This window comes from Pituophis catenifer, unplaced genomic scaffold (assembly GCF_029215685.1).
Source record: "Pituophis catenifer annectens isolate HBS135680 unplaced genomic scaffold, rPitCat1.0.hap2 SCAF_1, whole genome shotgun sequence".
Lineage (NCBI taxonomy): Eukaryota > Metazoa > Chordata > Lepidosauria > Squamata > Colubridae > Pituophis > Pituophis catenifer.
In genome coordinates, this window is record NW_027256881.1 from 146,286,402 (window position 1) to 146,307,418 (window position 21,017).

The 21,017-nt window shown below is 37.7% G+C and overlaps 1 protein-coding gene across 4 annotated transcripts in view; it reads left to right on the forward strand.

Moving 5' to 3' along the window:
• FBXW11 (F-box and WD repeat domain containing 11) overlaps nt 1-21,017 on the forward strand; it is an 83,096-nt gene that overhangs the window by 51,056 nt on the left and 11,023 nt on the right. For all 4 annotated transcript variants that reach the window (XM_070933043.1, XM_070933044.1, XM_070933042.1 and 1 more), the window contains 4 exons: nt 1,388-1,450; nt 3,010-3,235; nt 16,642-16,828; nt 17,622-17,712. In XM_070933043.1, coding sequence (XP_070789144.1) covers nt 1,388-1,450; nt 3,010-3,235; nt 16,642-16,828; nt 17,622-17,712 — 567 coding nt within the window. The remainder of the gene's footprint in view (nt 1-1,387; nt 1,451-3,009; nt 3,236-16,641; nt 16,829-17,621; nt 17,713-21,017) is intronic.

Sequence of the window (21,017 nt, forward strand, 5' to 3'; positions counted from 1 at the left end):
ATTTGGCTGCATCGGGACTTGGGCGTCTGTCCATCACAGACTCCACTATTAATTCTTCATTGTATCAGAGGGTGCTTGAGGGTAGTGTGAGAACAACTGCCAGAAGACTGAAATTCAGCCGGAAGTGGACCTTGCAACATGTTTATTAAACATTGTTTATTAAACATTATAAAATGTTTATTAAACAATTTTACCACTAATCTGTGGTAAATTCCCCAAGAAATGGCTGGGGGCGGGGGGGGAGGAAATGAAGGATTTCTAGAAATGGATTGTATAGCTGAAAAGATCCTATATAGTGGAGTGGAGGGGAAAAAATCCCTCTTAATCAATGTCAGAGACTGATAGACAGTTGCAGTGTAAGACATATCTGGACATTTTATAGCTCCCAGGCCACATCCGGCCCTTTGGCTGTCCCTGTCCGACCTGCCTGAGGGCAGTTGGAAGTTAGAAATCAAATGTAAATAAGTAAATATCATGCATGCAATACAACTGCATTACTTTTATTTTGAAGGCAACTGCTTTTTTTCCAGTTTACGTATGTGCATGTGTATGTACCTATGCACCTTCAGAGCCCTATTGGTTCACCCTTCCACAACAGTCCCAGTTTCTTATGTGGCCCCTTGGGAAAATTAATTGCCCACCCCTGGTATAAGATATGAAGTGTCAGAGGGAACAGTACCACGTACTGTTTCTGCCAAGGGGTGTCTTTCTTTTTCCACAGAAGGAAATGATACGTCTATTAATTTGTTGTTAAATAAATGATTGCAACAACTATTCTTCATAGTTTTTTTGTCCAATTAAATCACTTTTATTTTTATATACTGTTTGAATAAAGATAAAATATTACTATATCCACATGTGTTTGAAAAAAAACTCTAAACAGGGCTACTTTTTCACGCGACTATGTCTGAATTATTTTCTGCTGTTGCTTTTTCGGTGTTTCTTGTTCTCTTGTTCCTCCAAAATACGGTATTTTTTCCTTGCTTTGGTGTATATCTTCATGTACTAATGATTGCTGTAGATATATTTTGAGAAGTTTGACTTGAAATTCAAGTCTTAAGCCTGGTAAGAAGGTTAGATAAATGAGATAGTGCTGCAGGCAAGCAGTTTAGTAGCTTTTATTATACATTAATGACTTTATTTTAGGCTCTCATTTAAGATGGACTACTGAAATGCTGCATTTCAGCTATTAAAAAGAATGTCTCCCCCCCCCCCCCTTAATAAACATTTGTATTTGTGATGAAGTTAAGTAATGGCTAGCAATTCTGCTGCTATGTATAGCTATTAAGTAGAATTGTATAATGTGCAGGTGTGTCTCAGAAAATATGTGAAAGGCATTGAAAGCTTCACAGAAGAAAATATACTTGTATTTCTTCTTTTTCCCCAGAACACATCAGTAATGGAGGATCAGAATGAAGATGAGTCTCCAAAGAAAAACACATTGTGGCAGGTAGGCTTGATTCAGATTTCCTTATATTTAATATTATTTTTAATAATTTACACAGTTACTGTAGAAACATTCTCTTTGATGCTGGTTTTATTTAATATACTATTGAATAAGGAGCAGCTGTAAGAGCTTTTATTTTGCTAATACTAAACAAGACAGAATTGCTAAAAATATTTTCTTGATCACTGAGGCCCCAAGAAGCTCATGCAAAGTTCTTTATAGTTGTTTATTAGTCTGTTCTAACTGATACGTTGATCCATACTATGGGTTCCTCATTTTTATGCCCACCTTCCTTACATTCCAGATTCTCTGCTTACATATTCTGAATTCCCTTCACTTTCTTTGATCCTTTTTCTTTTGTAGCTGATCTCATAGTTCTCTATAGTCACTAGATGGTGCTATAGGTACAGAAATAGAGATGTGTACTGCCTATATGAGAGACCATGAGCATTGCTGCCATTATTCATGTTCCAACATGAAGATTAATAGCTGTGGAGATAAACATTCACTTGACACTTGATTTTTATTTTATTTTGTATTCACATTGTAGAGATTGGAATTGTCTACCCAGACTGTACAATACCAAACAAGGATGCTTAATTAGTCCTTGACTTTATATACGTCATACAAACAAACATTTATTGATTTGGTACATGATCTAATCCAGGGCTGTCAAACTCATGGCCCATGGGCCAGATGCATCATGCACTGGCCACGCCCACGCTCAGTTTAGTGAAGTGTGAAGCCGCGAGTTTGACACCCCTGATCTAATCCTTTCAGGCCTGGGTGGTTGTTTTTTTAATCAGAGTTTTTTTTTTTTGTAAGTTCTTAGCAACAGTTTGCTTGTATAAAATTGTAAAATATTCTGGCAAATATTTGTATTTTGAATGATTGATTATCTGCCATCAAGTCGTTTTCATTTCCTATCAACCAACAGAGCCATCCTTAACCTGTTCTTTCAAATCTCCCAATGGTGCCCTCATCTTCATCATAACTGAGTCCATCTATTTTGCTGTTGGTTGTCCTCTTCTTTGCATTCTTCCCACCTTTCTCAGCATCAGAGCCTTTTTCCAGAAAGCTGCATCTTCACATAATGTGTATGAAACTTTGCACAGTGTGTCAAAACTGACTTTGCATAAAAAGTCTGAAGTTTGTACTTTAGTACATAGTGAACGTTAGTAACAACTTGTTTAGCCACAGTTACTGTGATGAATACATAAGGTTTTTAATTACTGTCAAAGATTTTATTAAGAATAAAGTATTTATTCTGTATTTGGGGGAGGGGGGGTAGAATAAATCTAATGACTATTTCAGTTGCTAACTTTTCTAATGAAAACCAGATGGAAACAAATATATAAAGAATGTATCAGGTGATAAGAAATTTCTCATTCAGGATTGGGAAAACAAGGCTACAAGTTGGTGTTTCTTGGAAGTGAATCAAACTGTTTAGACTAAACGTATCACATGCAAAGTGTGAATAACTAAGCTTGATTAATATCTGCAATACAGTATTCTAAAAGTTAAAGAGGAAACATAATTTTTTTGTGTTTTTCATAAAACAGATAAGCAATGGAACTTCATCTGTAATAGTCTCAAGGAAACGACCATCTGAAGGAAATTACGAAAAGGAAAAAGACTTGTGTATTAAGTATTTTGACCAGTGGTCTGAATCAGATCAGGTTGAATTTGTGGAACACCTCATTTCACGAATGTGTCACTATCAGCATGGACATATTAATTCCTATTTAAAGCCCATGCTGCAAAGGGATTTTATCACTGCTTTACCAGGTAGGTTTTGTTGCATGTTGTAATGAAATGTAAAATAAAGTGGTTAGATTACATTACAAATTTAACAAATTTTATCACTAAAGGAACTATTATATGCTTTGTACTCCAGTCTGAATAATTATGATGGCCACTGGATGCCAGTATTGTTCCATTTAAAAATAGATTTTGAACTGTGTGTTTTAAATGGAGTTGTTGCAAACTACTACATTAAGGCTTTCTCTAATTTTGAACCTTGACAAAGGATTTGGTTTATAGAGGATTGTACTCTATTGTACTTACCTGTGCTTTTCTTAGCTGCTATTGTAATCTCGTTTGGAAGTAAGGCAATCTCTCTGCTCTTTCAGCTGTTCTACTCAGGGTTTTTTGATCCCCCTCTCTGACTTTAAAATTTTACATCTGTTGTCGTTAGTATTCTGTTCTGCACTTTTGAAGACAAAAATGGTGTGTGTGGGATTAGTTGTTCAGAACACCCTAACACCCAGATTCTAAATAGTTACATGAAAATAAGTTCATTGTAGACCCTCCAACTCAGTCAAGCTGTGAAATGTATTTAGAAAAGGGGAATCCCAAAACATGTCATTGTCCTCATATGAAACCTATAAACAAATCAAGAAGACACATTACAAACAAAATATGGTGAAACAGACTGGTTCCAGGTTGCAGAAGAGTGAGTCATACTCTCACTGTATACTCTCCCCTTAATTATTAAACCTATATGCTGACTTTATATTAAGAGAAACTAGATTGGAAGAAGATGAGCATGTTTTCAAAATGGAGAAAGAAACATCAATATCCTGTGGTATATTGATGACACTATTCTGCTAGCTGAAAAATACAAGCTCTAGTAATAAAGTTGTCTCAAACTGTGAGCTGTGGGCGACGACGACGACTACTAATAATAATAACAATAATAATAATAATAATAACTGTTAAGTTTTTACCAGACTGTGAATCAAATTGAAGATTAAATCGATGATGATGACAACAATAATAATAACAACAGAAAGTAAGTGCCACCTATGCAAAGAAGCTGAAGAAACAGTGGACCACCTGGTAAGCTGCTGCAAGATGATTGCACAGATTGACTACAAGCAGTGGCATGGCAAAGTAGCAACAAAAGATGCATTGGAAGATTTGCAAGAAATACCATTTGCCTGTAAGCAAGAACTGGTGGGACCATGAAATAGAGAAAGTAATAGAAAATGAAGAAGTTAAATTGCTCTGGGACTTTAGAATTCAAACAGAGAGGCATCTGCCACATAACACCCCGGACTTAACAATTGTCGATAAGAAAGACAAAAAAGTCTGGATAGTGGATGTGGCAGTGCCTGGAGACGGTAGAAGAGAAGAGAAAGAATTGGAGAAGATAACAAAATACAAACACCTACAAATAGAAATAAAATAACTGTGGCAAAGGCAAGCCAGGGTAATACCAATAGTAATAGGCGCTTTGGGTGCAATCCCAAAACAACTGGAGCAACACTTGAACATTTGCATTGACAAATTTGCCATCAGTCAATTACAGAAGGCGGCTTTACTTGGAACAGCTTCCATCCTGCAATGATATCTGTAACACCGTCAAATATCCAGATTTGCCTATCCCAACTCCTTGATAAGGACTCAAAAGGTAGTAAAAATGCCAAACCCAGTCTGAACATCTGGCTGACTGTGCGATGATTAATAATAATAATAATGATGATAATAATTATCAGTATAAGAACAAACAAGCCTTGCAGACTAATTCTGTGAAAGCAAAAATTCAACACGCCAATAACAACAGCAAGTGTTCCTTATGCAATGAGAAAGATGAAACAGTGGATATATTATCAGTGGCTGCAGCAAAGTCTCACAGACTGATTATCTACAATGTCATGACTGAGCTGTCAAAATTATACATTGGAAATTTTGCCAGAAGTTTGGGTTGGAATGCAGCAAAAATTACTGGGAACATCAAGTTGAGAAAGTTCTTGAAAATGAAGAGGTCAAGAACTTGTGGAACTTTCGAATCCAAACAGATAAACATCTGGCACACAACACACCTGATATCACTATTGTAGAAAAGAAAAAGCCTGGTTCATTGATATTGCAATACCAGGTGATGCACAAATTGAAGAGAAACAGCTGGGGAAAATAATGAAATATCACAATCTGCAAATTGAAGTTGAGCAATTGTGGAGGAAGAAATCAATGGTTGTACCAATAGTAATAGGAGCCCTTGGAGCATACACCAAAGGGTTGCCTAGATACATGGAAATTTTGAACTTTTTAGACCTGAATATACTGACTTTGCAAAAAAAAAAAAAAAAAAAAAAACCCACCTTACTTGGAGCTGCCTATATATTCGGACGTTATCTTAACAGCTCTTAGGTCCTTAGTTAGGACTTGTTAACTTCTTACCAGTCCCAGACTGTGAATTGAATTGAAGATTAAATAAATCAGTCAATCATCATCATCATCTGGCATGTTGTGTTCTAAATGACGATCCGTCTGGGACTTTGGAATACAGATGGTCATATAGAACACAACCCGCCAGATATCACAGTCGTCGAAAACCAAAGCGTACAATTTATTGATATCGCTGTACCAGGAGATGCCAGAATTGACTAAAAAGAACTAGAAAAAAATCATGAAATATTGCGACCTGGACATCGAAACTACACAGTTATGGATGAAATATGTGACAGTGATATCCATTGTCATCGGGGAACTTGGCACCATGTCCAAGAATTTTACAAAATACATCAAGAAATTACAGCTTCCTGCAATAACACCAGTGGAACTGCAAAAAATTCTGCTACTCGGAACATCATACATTTTAAGAAGATACTTGGTCGATACCTAGGATGCTGGCAGCAAACCGTATCAACCATTAGCACCAGTCAATCGTATTTGTGACACATTTTTAAATGTTCAGTTGCCTGAGTTTCATTTATTTATTTATTTATTGGTTCAATTTATATGCCGCCCTTCTCTGGAGACTCAGGGTGGCTTACAGTGCGTTAAGCAATAGCCTTCATACTTTTGAATATACCTGCTTCGTAGGGCTTTCGGGGGCCCCTAAGTGGTGTTCTTTTTTATACAAAGTCAGCTTATTGCCCCCACAATCCGGGTCTTCATTTTACCTACCTCAAAAGGATGGAAGGCTGAGTCAACCTTGAGCCTGGTGAGATTTGAACTTGCAGTAATTGCAGGCAGCTCGTGCTAGTTAACAGCACTTTAGTCTGCTGCGCCACCAAGGCTCTTATTCATGTTTTATTCATTTTTAATGAATAAAAGAGATTAATAATGATACCACTTGCAAATAGAAATAGAATGATTGTGGCAAAAGACAGCAAAGGTAATACCAATAGTAATAACAGGATTAGAAGGGTCCTTGGAGTCTCCTAATCCAATTCCTGCTCAAGCAGAAAATCCTATACCATTTCAGATAAATAGGCACCTTGGATGCAATCTCAAAACAACTGGAGCACCACTTGAAGTCCATTAGCATTGATAAATTCACCATCAGTCAGTTGTAAAAAGCAACTTTACTCGGAGCAGCTTACATCCTGCGAGAATGTCTCTAACACCATCAACATCCACATCTGCCTATCGTAGGTCCTTGGAAAGGACTCAATAGGTGGATAAAATGCCAAATGCAATCTGAACATCTGGCTGACTATGCAATGAACCATAAAATAGTATCAAGAAGCATAGTAAAAATGGGACTAAAATTAAACGCAAAGAAGGCCAAACTAATCATAATAGGCACAACAAGCAAGCCTAGAATTATCAGTGAGGATATTGTAATGATAGACAATTTCTGCTTTTGGGAGTCAACCATCCTAAAACCAGCATTAAAAGACCTGAAGGACAGGTGATTAGGGACAGGTCATCTTGGAGAATATCTGTGTGGTTCAACACTGACTTGATGGCATATAATCAAATCAGTCAGGGCAGTTTGACATTCTTTGATTATATTCGTTGAAATGATTTTAAGTAACTGGCTTTTCTATGTCCCCTGAAATATCAGTTTATCATTAATATTGTTGTCACTCCTTCAATGATGCTTCAAAAAGAGAGAATGAACTGAAGAAAACCTTGTTTTTATTGACTTTCTGTAATATTCAGCCAATTATATAAGAATGATAATTGGATGAAGACTATACTAGTGATTCATTCTCTCCACCTGTGTGCTGGCTTTTCATGATGGTTGCCATTAGCTTTTGATTCTGACTTTTAGGTCTCTTCATGCTATCTTCTTGCCTTGTTTATCTTTTTTCTCCCTATTGTATATAAGCTAGCTAGTTCACTGTTGCAATATTTGACTCTTAATTTTCTTTCCCCCACCCTAGTGCTCTTTCCATCACTTGGAACAAGAGCCATTTCTTTTATTTTCAGTACTTTCTTAATGATCCATTTCCTTCTCAGTCTATAATTTTTTATTAAACATTTTTCCTGACCTGCTGCTGCTTGATGTTCCCCAGATTCATCCCCGCTATCCGTCTTTAAACTTCTTACTTTTCTTTTCTTTGGCCTTCTCTATTTTTTCCTCTCTGTATTATTAGCTGTCTGGTAGGGTTGTGCAAAATATTTTAAATTCAATACCGAGTACACGCCATTTGATGTTTATCTTACACTCAAAATGCATGTCCTGAATTCAAAATACTGTCTAAGGGTTTGGTCACTCTGGAAGTATTTCAACTTCAGAATGGTTCTGTTTCGAATTTGGGAGTCATTCAAAATGATTTAAAAAGCTTGTTTCGAATGCAGAAGAACTGTTCTGAATTTGAAAAATGGGTTTCAAAGTTGAAACGTGATACAGTACTTTTTATTTAAAATGGTTCCACTTTGCAATGTGTATACCCATAATCTCTTGCATGGAATGCATTTAATTTTCTTTAAAGCCATGATGTATCTGCATTTTTTGAAAATGAATTTGATTTTCTTTTCCATGTACATTTTTCAAATATTTATAAAACTGCAAGTTGGGAAGGAAAGGCAGCACTGTTCCTTTTCCTTTCTTTTTCCTCCCCCACCCACTCCGTGAAACTGGAAGCAAGCAGAGTTGTACTTCACTGCTAGAGAGTAATTTCAGCCTTATATATGAGGCCAATGTTTACACTAAGGAGAGCCTGGCCCTTCTGCCCAAGGGTGCCTTGCTAATTCCCCTTACCTGAAATATTTCAGGGAATGTGAATTTCACCAGTAGATTCTTTAAATGCTTTAGAGCTGGATTGTTGGGAATTAATGCAGTCTCCACTCCTGGGGTCTCTCTGCCTAGGGCGACTAGAAGCCAAGTGGAGCCCAAACTCAGAAAGAATACATTGACATCAAGTCATTCTAGTTGCACTGCCTACTCAGACTAGTACCAGAGTACTAAATGTTCGTTCTTCTGGCAAGCCTTGCCTGGAAGCAATTATTCCCAAGAACACATTTCTCTGAGTTCTGAACAGCAAGGTTTATTCAGAATGAAATTACAGAAATGGCAGAAGAATTCCATGCAAGTTATTCTACTTTCAAAAGAGAAACTTACACACTCAGATTAAGAAAGGAAGATTGTGCTATTTTTCTTTACACAGTTCCCGTGTAGAGGGGATAAGGTTTGTGCTTTTTAATGCGGGTGAGACAGACTGCGCCTGCTGGCTGTGTGAAGTGACTACTAGACTTCTACCAATGTGATGACCAGCTCTCATACTTTAACAATTCTGGCTGGTCACATGACCATGCTTCCAATTTACTTTGTCAACCTCCTTATTACAGATGAAACAACTGCAGGTTGGCATCTATGCTCAGTTACTATCACATATTATACACAATTTTTCCATCTCACTGTTGGCTAACATCAAGAACTCCTACAACAACTTATATTTGCTGGTTGTTCTGAGAATGGGCTGTCTACCACTCATACCATATTTATTGGGATTTGGGACCATGATGGTTTCAATCGTATTCCTTCCTGGAGCCCAAATTCCTATGAAATACCTACAATTGTTATCAAATAGAGAGTTACCTTTCTTAAGATATTAAGACTTTACAGGAAAGGAAGGCTTTATCTCTCTTTCTGATTTCCTTAGTTATGCACTCACCTTTTCTTGACAAGAAGTAATAGTTCCTTCAGGTAATTCATGGGGGTTATTATCTCTTTCTCCAAATTTCTGAACTCTTAGTATTAATTTTTACTATGGAGTATTTCAGAAAAGCTTACAGTCTGGTTTATACAAAAATGTCCTCCTGTGAAAGTTTGCAGTATGCAGTAATGCTTTTAGGATTGGTAAACAATCTGTCGGTCTTTGAAAGACATATGAATCATGCTTGCTATGATTTTCTGGATGAGTTGTTGATAGCATATTTAGATTATTTGCGGATTTACTTAGAGGCTCATTCTCTCCATAATCAAGTTTGAGTGGTTTTTTTAATGCCTTCATGACAACATTCTCTATGCTAAGCTAGAGAAATATGCCTTTCACTTACCTATATTAACTGTATTAGATATAATAGAGCTATCATTTCCCCTGGAGGTTTTTTATATAGCCAGTTAAAATATACTTAGTGTTGCTTTGGCAGTGACTTTTTACACTGTCAAAGACATATAGCATTTTCTGAGTTTTTCCCACATTTACCATAAGCTAATTCATTATTTTATGATTTTGACCATACTATTGGATTTTTTTCTTTAATCAAGAAAGATATATCCCCTTTAAGTGAGCTTTCAATCCAAACTGACAATCCATTTCAGTCCACCTCCATCCAGTTCCTGTCTACTACTTTACAGATAGTTATCTCTAATTGTGCCTTGGGAACTATGCTTTTATAATCCTCCTCATGACTTGTGGTGGCCTTGGGTCAGAATAGAAGTATCTGTCACCAAGCCTCTGATTGGCAAACCTACAAATCTCCCATAGTTGCTCCTCCTGAGGGCTGTTTTACTGACCTGCTTTGTCAAGATTTCAACACTATTTTAGTGTTCTTTTTTCCAAAAAAAGTCCTCCTTTGTTCCTTACTGTGATTTCCTCCCTACATCAAGAGAACTCATTTGTTCAGACAATGAGTTCAAACCACCCAGGAGCTTCAGACAACTCTACATCTCCTAGGGAATAGCCTTAAGCAAATGCTCAGCTGGCCATCATCATCAGAATGCTCCATTGCCATTGCCTTTCTGCCAAGTGAATCTCTCCCCCCCCCCAACCATGTTAAGATTTAGCAAGTTTATTGGACCATTCCCCGTAACAGCACAAATCACTTATATTGCTTTTGACCACACTAAAAATGGTGGGAATGGTTTGTCTCTTTCAAGAAGATTTCTCTACCTCTTATCATTCTTTCCAGTATCAGCAAGCTGAAGGGATTTGAAGTAGGGCACATTCTGGCCGCTTAAGAAAGAAATATGACTTTATTTATTAAAAAAAAAAAAAGAATGGCAAGGACTCCTCAAATATTGAATGGCCTTAAGAGGCAGCACACCAGTCTCCTTCCTCATTTCCATTTGTAACGTGTTTTAAGCCATGTCACACAATAGAGCTTTGCCAATCGCCAGGGTTTCTGACACTGAGGGAAAGGGGTATAGTATTTGGTAGAAGAGAGAGAAGTATCTCATCAGTTGTACTTTAAAAAAAAGAAAACACATTCGGGCAATGAAACTGAAAGGAGTGGAGGGTGGAAACTGCCAGACATTTCTCACTATGCCACATACCACATCCCCCTTTACTGGTCTGAAGCAGGAAAAAAAGAGGGATGGTTCCAGATACATAGAAGGGGAAAGAAAGAGAATGGAGAAGGTGATAATGTGGGAGCCCAAGAGCCATAGTTGCTCAAGGCACAGAAGTTAATTGTAGCAACAGCTAGTGGTCTCCTAGCTTTGTCGTAACAAAATATAGCATTAGCACTTATACTTATATACCGCTTCACAGCTCTCTCTAAGCAGTTTTACAAAGTCAGTATATTGCCCCCCAAAATCTGGGTCCTCGTTTTACCGACCTCGGAAGGATGGAAGGTTGAGTCAACTTGAGCCAGTGAGATTTGAACTGCCAAAATGCAGGCAGCTGGCAGGCAGCAGAAGTAGCCTGCAATACTACATTCTAACCACTGCGCCACCACAGCTCTTTCAGGTAGCTGTAGATGGGCACTTAAAAAATGGGAAAAGTAGAAGAAAGAAATATTGAAATTAAACTGCATATAAAGTAAGAATTGGACCTTCATGTTGACAAAGAAAATATTAACTGTTTTAGCATCTTGCGCCTAGAATTTTTATTAGCCATGTTGAGTCTATGAGCTTTAAGTCCAGTCCAACCCCAGACCCAATCAAGCTGTGCCAAGTTAAGTATCTGGGAAATTCTGCTAAGATTGCCATAAATGTGTTTGCTTTCCTACATCTTCACTAGAGATGCAATGGAAAATTTAAGTTAACAATTGAAAAAAACATGCGCGTGCACACACACACACACACACACACACACACACACACACGTCAACTCTTGATAGTTTGGGGGCCATTGTGCCTGTGTTGCTATTAGCATCATTTAATTTTTATTTACTTAAATGTTTAATTTCCCAATTAAAGTATTTGGAATACATTGATCACAAACATTTTCTGTTAATCATTCTCATATGATTTTATTCTATTTTTATTTTTGTTTTTTTTGGCCTTTGGGGCAAATATAAAAATCCTTACTGGGCACACTGAAAATTGTCTCCTCGGTGTTACTCCCAAACTGTAGAACATACATGTTTTTAGAAAAGTTGTCAAGAAGTAACATATTTTTCGGAGTATAAGACACACCAGAGTATAAGACGCACCTACCTTTTTTGGTGAGGAAAAGAAGAAAAAGAAATCTGCTTCTGCCTCTAAGCAATTTTGCCTCGTTACAGCAAACAGCCTGCTTTACTTTCATTTTCGTTTTCAGCATAGCTTGATTAGCACAAGGGGAAAAAAAATCTGCTCCAGCAATTTACCTCTTTGCAGCAAGCAGCAGAGCCCTGAGCAAAACATCTGAGAGCAAATCAGCTGAGAGTCGGGAGGCTGATCCAATCAACTTGTGCTAATTAGGCTGTGCTGAAGCTGAAAGGAGCTGTTTTTTTCTTGCTGTTTGCTTGCAAGGAGGTAACTGCTGCGAGGCAGAGGCCAAAGGGTGGGGGTCAGTGGGTGGGCGGGGCTACATTTGGTGTATAAGATGCACCTAAATTTTCACCCCCTTTTAGAGGGGAAAAAGGTGCGTTTTATACTCCGAAAAATACGGTAGCTTGTTTTGGTTTGAATGCTGCTTTTGACTAAAACAGATTGCAGCACAGGACTATCTTGCTGGGCTCAGAAGCTAAGCTGGGTCAGGATGGAAGACCAGACTATAGAAAGCCGTGGGAGACTACTTGTGTATTGCTGCCAAGGAAGCTATCCAGCAAATTGCTAAAAGTCATGTTTTATGTGAAAGAATTTTTTCCCTGATAGTGCTTTTATTAACAGAAGTCCAAGCTTTGATGTTTTTCTTGTTACCATTTTACTTTTGGATTCCTGCATACCATACCACATACCTTAAGTGGTTTTTCAGGAAGGGGATAGAAAAGGAACCCCCATAGCCTTTCCACAGAAGCTTTGCTTTCTGTATTCTAGAGCAATTAAAAGGGTGCATTGTTTGAGGAATCCATTTGCAGGTCAAAACAAAGATGCATTATGCTTGAAGAGCTTCTGTGGCTTACTTGGTTAAATTTGTAATCTTAGCATTACGTTACTAGCCCAAATAGCAAGCACTAATCTTTATAGAAAAAGTTACGTTCAAATGTAGTTTTACAATCTCACCAGTAAAGAAATAGGGAGGGGGGAAATGGTGTTTGCATAATCCTGAAAGATATATAAATGGCCATAACAGTTTATTCTGTCAGCTGTTCTGAATTAATCTTATAATTGGCTACTGTGACATAAAAACAAAACGTTCTGAAAAAAGATAGTTTTATATAAACTTAGAATGTTCAGCTAGTTTCCTCTTGCTACCATCCTTTCTGAAATGTGCACCTGTCTACATATACATAAAATGGAAAATATTTGTGGTTTCTGGCTTCTTTTTAATGGAAAAAAGTGATAATTACAATATGAACTTTTTCAAAAATTGTAGTAGGATGTTTAGTCTGCATAGACTGTTCTTGTCAAGTTAGTTGCGGTTAGCATGTAGTGGTGAAGGCATTTGTTTCAAACTTCAGGCAAACTACAGCGTCACATGATTTAGATGATGTTGCTAGAGTAGAGGCTGTTCCTAGAGCTATAAGTGTCAAGTTTGGGTTTGGTCTCTTGGTTACAGAGAAAAAGGGGGGTTACCGAGTATATTTTTTCCAATGTACTATTCGAATATAGTCACAGATTTCCTCCACCCAGTCTTTTCCTATATAATCAGATATAAACTGACATAAATGATTGTATGGGCTGTTTAATTGTTAATTATCAAATCATATGTTTTAACTGATCACTAATTCTTCTTTGTGGGTCTTGTATAAAATAATGAATTTAACAAATGAAGGTAAGTGACTGGGCCATTTGGGCCCCCAAGACTGAATGAATGGTGAATGTGAGAAACCATTTTATCAATTTAGAAAAAAAAACCATGATAAAATGAATAGGCCTGAATTATAGAATTTTCCAGGAATGTGGCATTAAAGTTTGGTTGCTGAATGTGATGAGATTGGTATATTTTGGAAGGTCTTGCACACAGCCAGTAACTGCCTTGCAGAGGGCCAGGCTGGGCGTTGCCTCATCAGTAGCAGGAGGAAGAAGACACAAAGGTTAGCTGGAGGCAGTGGAGTTCAGGGTGGCTAGAAGGGCAGAGATGGAAAGAGACAAATGGCGGGGTGGAATTGAAGCAGAAGCAAGAGGGAGAAGCATGAGATCCTCATTTAACCTTGGCACAGTGCTGGCCTAACAACTTCTACCAGGACTACCAAAACTGCTGTCTCTTAAGTGATGCAGTTCTATGAAGTTTTGCCTAATGAAAGTATCACTTAGCAATGGAAATTATAGTTCCAGTTAAGGTCATTAAATGAGGACGACTATCCAGGATGGTCCTACTGGTGGTGTTCCCCTCCCACATCAAGAAGTTGTCACTGAATTTTCTAATGGTCTTCAACCTTCTCTTTTGGGACGGTATAGAAAAGACGGTGGGGCTCCAGCGGCCTCTGGAGAAACCAGATTACAGTATGTGAATCTTTCAGCTGGGTTGCAAACCTGCATATAGGATGGAGATAACATAAATCATACGTGTGTGTGTGCATGCATGCACATTCCATATTGCAGTGATTCTTTCTCTCGTCAATTCCTGTGGTGTTAATAAGGGGGAGAGATGATTTTAAAAAAAGAAAGTGGATGGAAAAACTTACAGTACATGCAATGCAGATATAAAGAAAATGCTTAGCACATGGTCTGTTGTGAGGATCTAAATTTTGTGGAAACATGAGAAAATGTTTGTGTATAAGAACATACATTATGCTTAATTGCTGAAGCTGTCAGGCTTCATACCACAGGAAGAAATGAACCATTCTTAGACAAGTTCATAAAAAAAATATTTAAGAACCTAAGTAATGTTTACTGAAGAAAGTTAGAACCCCTACCAAGGAATTTCACCAATTACCTTGAATCAAGAACTTCGATTCAATACCTCCCAAGAGCATACATATACATGTTCAAATATATATGTATGCTCTTGTTGTTGTTTCATTTTTTTCTTCCCACCCAATCTAATAGATTGTTTGTTTTTGAGCAGGCTGGATTGTTATCTTCTCTCCTTTTTCTAACAGTAGCTCGATTTGTGCTGATCTTGTTTTTCAATAACTGTGTGAGATTTAACTCTCACAGTACATTAGCCTTGCCCTTCTCACCCCACATGACACTTCTTGACTAAAGTCTACAAGTATCAAAAGTGTTTTTGTTGCCTTCCCCCCACCCCAAATGTTTGAGGAAATGAAGGGCCAACATTATACTTCCAGCTTTTGAGGACCACAGAAATCTATGAAGATAACTCCTGAAGCGTCACAACTGTAATTTGGAGAGTGGTTGAGAATGGGAATGGGAGCTAGAGGCTTCCATTCTCAGCCTATAGAATAAGATGATGTAATAGAGAGAATGGCACTGCTGAAAATTTGACATTTTGCTGCCAGATGTTGACTGTGTGATCTAAGGTTTCTATGGGGCCCTGTGAATCATAAATTGGCCACCATTTTTTAAAGGGAGATATAATTCTTTGATCAAATGCATGTTTTGGAGCCCAAGATAATAACACGGGGTTCTAATTTTCAAGCAGCCAAAGCTAGAAATCCCTTTTGAACCAGCAGCCAAATTGCTCTGCTTTAAATGATCTTCACAGCCAGGTGAAAAGAAGCAAAGCTCCCAAGAGCTGTTTTATGCTGGCCAAGACTAAGGCAGGATTCATTTGTCCTGGCAAATTTGGTCAGGGAATAGTACTTAATGCTGTAAGACAAACATTCACCCTTACCTTCATTGAATGGAGTTGGAATCATGCCTTACTATTTCTAGAATAGATGGTTCCTGTCAAATCAGAAACAGCATTTCAGGAGCTGCTTTTTGTTAGATCAGTGCCCTTGCCCAATTAATGTTTGAGATTGGCATGCTTAGTATTGGATTGAACCACACAGAGCAATTCAAAATGCAATCACTTGGTTGCAGTGTGTGTGCACACAGCCATTGAAACTCCGAAATGTTAGTATTTGCATTGCAAGTCCTTCTAGTAGAGATTCCTTGAATTTTGTTCTAAAGGCTTGTTATCAAATAAGATGATCATCAATTCTGTAGGAAAACCATGATGTACTAAACCTCTTTGTATAACATAAATTAAGAGTCTATATCACAGATTATTCTAGTTATAAATAAAGATATGGTTTTTTATAATATATAATTGGGTTCATTTTTGGTACCATGTTTCCCCGAAAATAAGACCCGGTCTTATTTTCTTATGGGCCCCAAATTAAGCACTAGATCTAATTTTTGGGGGATGTCTTACCCGCTTACTTTAGGACCACTGCAGCCAGTCCTCCCATGGCCCAACACCTGTTGCGCTGCTGCCTGACTTTTTCTGCAGCTGCTTGCAGCCAGATGCAATGTGGCTTGTTGCGCCGGTGCAGAAAAATGCAGTCAGAAAAAAATAATGAAAATGTTTCCTTTGATCATGTTTAAAGCAGCTCTCTGGTTCCCAGCTAGACATATATTTCAGGTTAACATGCAGGGGTCCAAAAGACCTTATTTGGGGTGGGGGGGCACCTTCAGTTCTTTATATTGAATCATAGCATTCTGTGGAGCATTTTGTGTGCAATACATGGCATTTATCTGCAGTTCTGAATTCAAAGTTTCACAGTTTCAAAAGTTTTACACATTTCACAGTGTTTGTTTCACAAAGATTGACAATTCTTCTCTCTCTCCCCCCCTCTCTCTTTGATAGAACAAGGCTTAGATCACATAGCAGAAAACATCCTCTCCTACCTAGATGCCAGATCCCTTTGTGCAGCTGAATTGGTTTGTAAGGAATGGCAGCGGGTTATTTCAGAAGGAATGCTTTGGAAGAAGCTTATTGAGAGAATGGTACGAACTGATCCACTCTGGAAGGGGCTCTCAGAAAGGAGGTGCTGGTATGTATCTGTGCAAAAGGAATAAACATCCTTCCTCCTTTGGAATGGAAATACTTCCCTTAATGTACTGAGCACATCTGGCCTGATTGGGCAGTAATTGTGGTAAATGTAGAAGAAAATGCAGTGCATTTCTTAGTTAAGAGTTATTTACTCCAGTTCTTTCTCTATCTTTCTGCTTCTTGACTTGGCTCTGATTGTCCTCTTTGAAAGTGTATTTCATTGAGGTCACCTAATAAAGTCAATGCAGGGAAGCCTTTGTATTTTGTAGGGAACAAACCTATTGGTGTTTAATTACAGAAAGAACATTCATAGCCTTCCTCACTATTCTGTGTGATAAAGACATGGAAACTAGTGTCTAAACCTCAGGAAGAGAAGAATACATCTCTGGTTGCATTCAGCTACCCAAGCCAATTTCTTTCTAGGGCAGTAATAGTTGTTTTTTTTTTACAGGTATAGGAATAGAATCAAAAGTAGAACTTTTAATTCTATGTGTGGATTTAACTAAAAGAATAATATGGATCATTGAATTCTCACTTTGGCTCTTTCGATGTTGCTTTTTATAAAATAAGAACAAAAAGCACAAAATAAGGTATGAATGTGGTAGGTTCATCGGAGGGCAGTCAGTGTGTTTAAATTTTCAAGCAGCGTAACAGAATTAGTTAAGTTAGTGCTATTCAAAATTTGGAGATGGCTTTACAACGTCAGTATGTTGCTGATATCCATAGAGTCATTTCAAACATTTTTATTTCTGTATGAAAAATTTACACCTCTCTTTCTTCTTACTGTTTTACAGGGATCAGTACCTGTTTAAAAACAGGCCCACAGATGGCCCTCCTAATTCATTTTATAGGTCACTGTATCCAAAGATAATACAAGATATAGAGGTATGTTTTTTCAAATATTACTTTGTTTAAAATGTACTTGATGTTGTAAAAGGCAAGAGGAAAAAAATAGAAACCCACTATTTCTGGAAGTTACAATTTACTTTAAAGGATTTTTGAAAATTAAAATGTAGATTCCCTGAAGACAAAATGAGATATGCAAATAATGAGACATACAGTGCATTCAGAAAGTATTCAGACCCCCTTCACTTCGGTCAATTTTATTATGCTACAGCCTGATTCTTCAGTTGTTGAAATTCTTTTTTTTTCTTTCTCATTAATCTACACTCAGTACTGCATAATGACAAAGTGAAAACAGAACCTTAAAATGTCTGTGAATTTATTTTTTTTAAAAAAACTGAAATATGACATTGGCATGAATTCCAACAACTGTAGAATCGGGCTGCGCTATAACAAAATTGACCAAAGTGAAGGAGTCTGAATACTTTCTAAATGCACCGTAGGTGTCTACCAGATCCTTCCTTGTCGGTTTGTTTGATCACTCTCTTTCCCCCTCCCCACTCCTCCCCCCCCCCACATACAATACTGTCATAAACATTTTGGGAAACTAACAACAAATAAGAATACACTATAGAACTAAAGAAATAGAAAAATAATTCACATATTAAGATCCCAGAGACCTGAATGCATCCTTTAGGGCTATTTCCCTGCAGTAAAGCAGAACAGTTGTCCAACAGTCTCTAAACCTGCAGTAAAAACAAGTCAAGCCTCCTGAAATATTTGTTTCAAATAGTTACAAATTTGTCTAATAAATAATAAATATAATACCAGATAATGATATATCCAGCCTGCTCAATCCTAGTTGTATGTGGAACTTTAGAAGGGTCTCCCAAGAGTTCTGATAAAACTCAGGATGTGACCCACTACATTGTTTGTGTTCGTAATTAGACTTGTATGCTGCCCATCTCGCCTAGAGGTGATTGTTACCTGTTTTGGTGATCTTGGTAGCTAGACTGCCCTTTTTGTCTTGTTCACTTATTAGGAATAACTCCCAATTTCAAGCTGACTCAACTTCTCCATTCGTCAGGGACAGATTTCCATCCACACCTTAACCTCCATCACCTTTAGAACTTGAAGGCTTCAGTTCTCTGATATCTCCAGGTCAAGTCAAAACAGGTCTTTTTAGGATACCGTAGTTCCTCTCTTTCAAAATCAAAGTTTGATTGAATTAAAACATCATACATTCTAACTTTTTTCCTAACCTGCTGTCAGGACCAAGAAACCAAGAGCAGTTACTTCTGAGTAGTTGCTTTGTTGCCTATAGACAGAAATCTTGCCAGACTAAAGCGCTTACCTGTATAACTACTAGATATACCCTGCAAAGTGTTAGAAGGAGTCCACCTTCCCTCTTTTACTGCTTATGAAAGCATTAGCACAGATGTAACAGAGTAATGGTAGTTATCCTTTGAATTAGGAAAATAGTGATAGCTATGTAAGAGGCAAGGAGTGCCTGAAATAGCCAGTGCTCTTGATTGCCAACCTGGATTCTGTAATGGGCCATGTTACACTGTATGTGTTGTATCATCAAATACAGTATTTGATTTGGGTATAGATGAATCCTGATAGCAAATAGAACCCTGTACTGCTGGTCATCCATGTATCTATCCACTGGACTATTATTTAATTCTTTCAGATGTTTTCCTCTTTGTATTTTCAAATATATTTATTCCTGCCAATTTCTTTGCAGCTATAATGTTTCTGTGGATTGTGGCTATATTCCCAGTATATTGGCAACTGTCACAGTGAAAAGGATTTTAGAAATTCTCAAAAATATTAAACTTTTTCCCATAGCAGCAGTACCACATTGCTGTTTGTCTGAAATCACATATACCCAGAGAATGGAATGGTGCACCTGCCTAGACTTTATTCTTAGCTCTTTGGTTTAGGGAGGAATAACACATTCCTGTTGCTTTGATGTTCAATCTACACATGGAAAGCAAATTCTCTCTACTAAACATTTTGATAGAATTGATTTGACTAGGATTAATGAACAGCCTCTTACATGCTGCATCTCAAGAATTAGTGACCTTCCAAAATATTTGGATCACTTCAGCTATTGCCCACATGACAAATGTGATGAACTGTAAACAGAAATTTTAATTAGTTTAAAAATTAATTAATTGGGGCCTTACAGCTTAATCATGAAAGACCCATCTAATGTACCATATTTTTTGGAGTATAAGACGCTCCAGACTATAAGATGCACCTACCTTTTTTGGTGAGGAAAACAAGAAAAAGAAATCTGCCTCTGCCTTCCAGCAATTTTGCCTCATTGCAGCAAACAGCAAATAGCCTACTTTACTTTCATTTTCGTTTTCAGCATAGCTTGATTAGCACAAGAAAAAAAAAAATCTGCTCCCAGCAATTTACCTCCTTGCAGCAAGCAGCAGAGGCCTGCGCAGCAATAGGCAATGGCAATCCCTGCAGCCTGAAACAGCTGAGAGTCGGGAGGCTGGTCCAACAGACAATCAACTTGTGCTAATTAGGCTGTGCTGACGCTGAAATGGGCTGTTTCTTCTTGCTGCTTGCTGCAAGGAGGTAAATTACTGGGAGGCAGAGACCAAAGGGTGGGGCCAGTGGGTGGGCAGGGCTACATTCGGTGTATAAGACACACCTAAATTTTTACTCCCTTTTAGGGGGGAAAAGGTGCGTCTTATACTCCAAAAAATACGGTATATGGCACTAATAGAGATTTAATCAGTTTAAATTTTGGGATGAGAGGAAGCAAATTAAATGAGGTTTCCCACATTCAGTATTTTTTACCTAAGAGTATAACACATATAATACTTCACACTGTGAAAGTTCTATTTAATTCTGTGTTCACATCCTATACATTAAGAAAGAAATACACTAAGCTAGTAGGGCAAACAGTCAGGTAGGATATTAATTGAAATTCCAAAAACAGCTAGCAAACTACATATTTCTCAGCTCTGCCTTACAGATTTATGTATGCTTAATATGCAGTTGTGAGCAATAATTATAAATGAGGAAAATAGTGAACGTAGTCACTATTTGTAGTCACTGTCATTATTTGAAATGACAAATAATGTTAATTTGCCACAGTAGTAAATGAGGTGTCCGTCACAGGGGAAAAAAACAGTTTATATTTCAAAGCCAAGTCAGATTGTCATGTTATGCCAACCATTTTAATCAGAGCAGCCATGATCAGGCAAAAACAAAATCTAGATAACTCGGTTGTGCTGAGTTTCAGATGAACTGTTCAGAGGAGTAGAGCAAGACTCATATGCCTCCCTTACTTTCTCCCTGGAGCAGCTTCCAGGTCAGCA